Consider the following 3880-nt stretch of genomic DNA (forward strand, 5'->3'; position numbering starts at 1 on the left):
CCTCAAACCTCATACACCACGTATATAATAAGGGGCCAATTTTCCTTATAGAAGATGGTTAATGGATCATAAAATGATGCTTAGGTATCAAGTTTCTATGTGGATACAAGTGCTTAAATAGTTTGTGGTGGTCAACAATCAAATGCTTTAAATATATTGTCATACCTAGAGTGAGAGAAGGTGAAAAAACTATGTTCATTATTTGAAGTAACAACAGTAACAAATTCCAGTTTTTGTTTCCTGCAGGAATAATGTCAAACAGTGGGATGTTTTTCACAAGACACCATGTCTGAATAGAATTCAAGCCAATGCCATTGCCAACACTCTCCAAAATAATCTTTGTAGGACGATTTTTTCATTCTAAAAATCCATAATCAAAACAATAAATCCTGGAAAGCAAGTCCTGTTCTGACAAAGTGTTGCGTGAGATATCCAAAAACCAATTTGATCTCATACTGAACCACACCCTCAAGGAGATCATGCATGATATCAAATGAATAGTTATTACAAACATGGAAATACTTAAATGAATTAAACGGTTTGCCTTGCATGGGATGAGACGCTTATCCATTGTGATGTAGAAGCTCTCAATCTTGCTCTTCTGACGCCCAACAGCGAGGAGGTACGGCTGCCGACCCTGCTGGTTGCGGAGATGCTCCTCCAAACTGCAGCATGACTAGGGTTGAGATCAGAAAACTGAAAATTAGACACAAGAATAATGTGCAGCCAGAGAAAACTACAATATAGAAGTGATTATTCAAACAGCTTTTCATTGGCTAGTGCAAGATGGGAATGAAGACTTAATTACAATTCCATCCACTTTTTAACAACCCTCATTTACATATGTGGCTAAGAAGGTGACGTGACAAATTATTATAATCACGTTAATAATATTTACGTTATGAAAGACAACAAGTCTCTCAACTGCATCACATGCACTAATTTTTGGAGACTTCAGTCCCCCTGGAGGTGGTGGAAGGAGATGTAACAGCAACAACGGTGAAGCCATTTCTTGGTCGTAGGCTGAGGACAAAGAGTCACAAGAATTAACGGAAAACTCTTCAAATGTAATACTTTTAAAGTTTGAATGAGAACAGGGAGGCATTATGAGAACGTTTTAAACAGTCATCCATCTATTAGTCACATTTATCCCCAAAATCAGATCAACGTTCAGAGATACACAGAATAAACAAATGAAATATTATTGCAGTTATAGTTTAACTGCAATTATAGCAAATGTATTAAAATAAAAAATAAAAACTCACTTGTTGGCTCATCAAGATCACTTCCTGGGGGACTTTCTGCTGACTGCACCAAGCGACGCAACTCTGGTGTTGAGGTGAGCCGCTTAGCCTCTTTTATGACATTTGGCTTGAAGAACAAATCCCATTTCTGAAGAAGCCTGGAGGATGTGTCGCCATCAAATAGGAGAGTGAAGTCTTGGTCCACCTTTAAGAAAGAAGATATTAAACTACTACTACTACTACTACTACTACTTCAGGAAATACTTTCAAATTTCAAGCCATTCTAAACATCTCATCCCAAACTTACCAATCCTTTTGTATCCAGGAATTTTGGGAAGCTGGAGAGGATATCAACACTTCTGCCTGGGTCATTAACGAGCTTCTGACGGTGCTGAAAGGTCTCTCTCATCTTCTGGAAAAATCAGGGAGTTGTCTGTGGTATGGTTGAGCAAAGACATGGCCTCTTGGCAAGCATCACCATCAAGCTGCCTTTCAACATTAACAGTCCTTTGGAAATTTGGGCCCCCTGGAGAAAAGTCAATTGGGCTATTTGGTGGCAGTGCAGATCCTCGACGAATCTTCCTCTGGACTGTTTTCAGACGCCAAGAAATGTATCCTGTGCTGCTTGCAGCATCATAGAAGTGTTCCTGAAATGGAAAAAAAGAAAAGAAATGCGTTGTCATACCAGGCTCATGAGAGATCTCACGGAATTCCAATATCAATGTCATCCACACAGTTTTGTGTCACAACATGACATGAAAGAGTTAACAATAATAATGCCTATTACATAGCCCTTCTTGGAGTATGGATCCTTGAGGGAAGGGAACAACATCACTATCCCATGCGCATAATCTTCTCTGATTGCTTTAGTGGGGCGGTGCCTGAGAGGAGATATTAAATTAGTACATTTATGCAATGGCCATGCAGTTATCTGGTACAAATAAAAACAATGTGAAACAAACATACCCATGATTGTCAATCATGTGAGCCACCAGGATGTTAACCATTTTTCTTCTTGCAGCATCTGTTAGGGTTTCTGTTGTTTGGTACTCCTGTAGTACTTCTTCACCCCCAGACTTGCCTCTTAGCACAGCTTCAATCAACTAATAAAAAACAAAAACATTACAATACAAAACATGGTGATAAATAGCTTTTCTAGAGACTCAGAGTGAAAAAATGTGAAAGCATTAAGAAACCTGTTCAGCAGACACAGCATCATGTGTATCCTCAATTCTTTGTCTCTTGCTAGGGACATCATCTAGGATTATAGTTGATGCACTTGAGCTGAAGCTTGAGTCAGACATCTCAGAAGCAGAAGACAAGGAGAAATCAGAGAATTCTAAAGGAATAGAAAAAATGCAAATAATTATATTATGTAAGGTGTAAAGTGCTTTATTATACCTGCCTTGATATCTCACCCTGATCTGAGAATAGTGTCAGCACCACATTGCCTTGTCCAACGAGGTCGCTGAATATTTCTACATCAACTTCTGTCCCTGTTGCATCCTTGTATATAACTTTTGCATCAGGTGGCAGGCAAAATCTCTAGATGACTGGAAAAGATAGTAAGGTCAAACTGAATGTGCCTTTGAAGTCAGCACTGTTTCTTGCCTCACAGCTAATAACTCTTCACGTTGAATACACACTGTATAACCCTTAAATAGACCTAGAGCATTTTCCCTCACATAACCCATTCTCTATTAAGTCCAAATTGATGATTGGCTTTTTTTATTGACTGTTTTGGTGTATATAAATACTTTACACTCTATGAAGCACACATTACAGAACTGAAAATGATTAGCAATTTAACCCCATTTACCGTATAAAAGAGTCTGATAAAGGCATGTAAAGAAAATCAGAATCGACAACATTAAGAAGCTTGCACAACGAGCTTTTAAAGCCATGCTAACCGTTTTCATGGAATTGCATAAAGTCAAACCGTCCTTCATCCTCATCCAGCTTCACATATTTCTGCTGTTGGCTGCACTTCACCTGGACCAGCATTTTGACTGAGACATGCAAGGAAGTTTGACAAAGTAAATAAACATTTAAAGGAAGAACGATAAAGATTAAAGCTAAGTCGACAGTGTTACACCATTTTTGGTGACCCATCAGATTCTGTGACCTGCACTGTTGGAAAAAGTACACATTTTCAGAAAATCGCGCTGTGACTGAGATATTAAAATGCTGCTTATGCATTGACTCATCAGTATTTAATGAAGCACTTAAATGTTTAATAAATGTTTAACATCAGTCACAGCCCGATTTTCTGCTAATTTTGTACTTTAGCTTTAACTTAGTAATTTCAGTACAATTAACTGGTAATACTTATATACTTTTACTTAAGTAAATGATCTGAGTACTTTTTCCAACACTGCAGGTCATAGAATCTGATGGGTCACCAAATACAGTGTACGCTGGTCACACAGACAACACGTGAAACACCGTCTGCATGTTGGGACGTGTTGTTTGCGGCCCCTTTGATGTTCAAAGTGAAGGGGGGAAAAAGACGTTAGCTCCAGCCTCAAACAAGATTTTATACAGTAAAAAAACATAACGCTTTGTTTTTCCTTTCAATAAATCATCATTGATAAAGTTGGAGACGGTTTAAGTAACAAACTGTTAGCTAGCTTACC

General features: G+C 38.3%; 1 protein-coding gene across 2 annotated transcripts; it reads right to left on the reverse strand.

Annotated features, from left to right (window-relative positions):
* Positions 1-912: 912 nt before the first annotated feature.
* LOC115208384 (uncharacterized) lies at positions 913-2554 on the reverse strand. 2 transcript variants are annotated; one of them, XR_003881155.1, is made up of 5 exons: positions 2441-2554; positions 2032-2347; positions 1552-1891; positions 1266-1449; positions 913-1023 (listed from the first exon to the last, which is right to left on the reverse strand). XR_003881155.1 is itself a non-coding variant. In XM_029776408.1 (5 exons), the coding sequence occupies exons 1-4, from the start codon at positions 2546-2548 to the stop codon at positions 1616-1618; spliced, it is 615 nt and encodes a 204-aa protein (XP_029632268.1). In that variant the 5' UTR covers positions 2549-2554; the 3' UTR covers positions 1291-1449; positions 1552-1615. The 2 variants fall into 2 exon arrangements, 1 of the variants encoding a protein (XP_029632268.1); XM_029776408.1 differs by lacking the exon at positions 913-1023 and having other exon boundaries at positions 1291-1449; positions 2032-2125; positions 2211-2347.
* Positions 2555-3880: the final 1326 nt, after the last annotated feature.

Source organism: Salmo trutta, chromosome 14 (assembly GCF_901001165.1).
Source record: "Salmo trutta chromosome 14, fSalTru1.1, whole genome shotgun sequence".
NCBI classification, from domain to species: Eukaryota; Metazoa; Chordata; class Actinopteri; order Salmoniformes; family Salmonidae; genus Salmo; species Salmo trutta.

Bases quoted from the DNA above. Each gene is read 5' to 3' on its own strand.
- LOC115208384 (XM_029776408.1), bottom strand. From the start codon at position 2,548: ATGTCTGACTCAAGCTTCAGCTCAAGTGCATCAACTATAATCCTAGAT. The intron at 2,126-2,210 runs GTATGTTTGTTT...ATCTCCTCTCAG, and splicing joins CACATGATTGACAATCATGG to GCACCGCCCCACTAAAGCAA. The intron at 1,892-2,031 runs GTAATAGGCATT...TTTCCATTTCAG, and splicing joins CATACTCCAAGAAGGGCTAT to GAACACTTCTATGATGCTGC.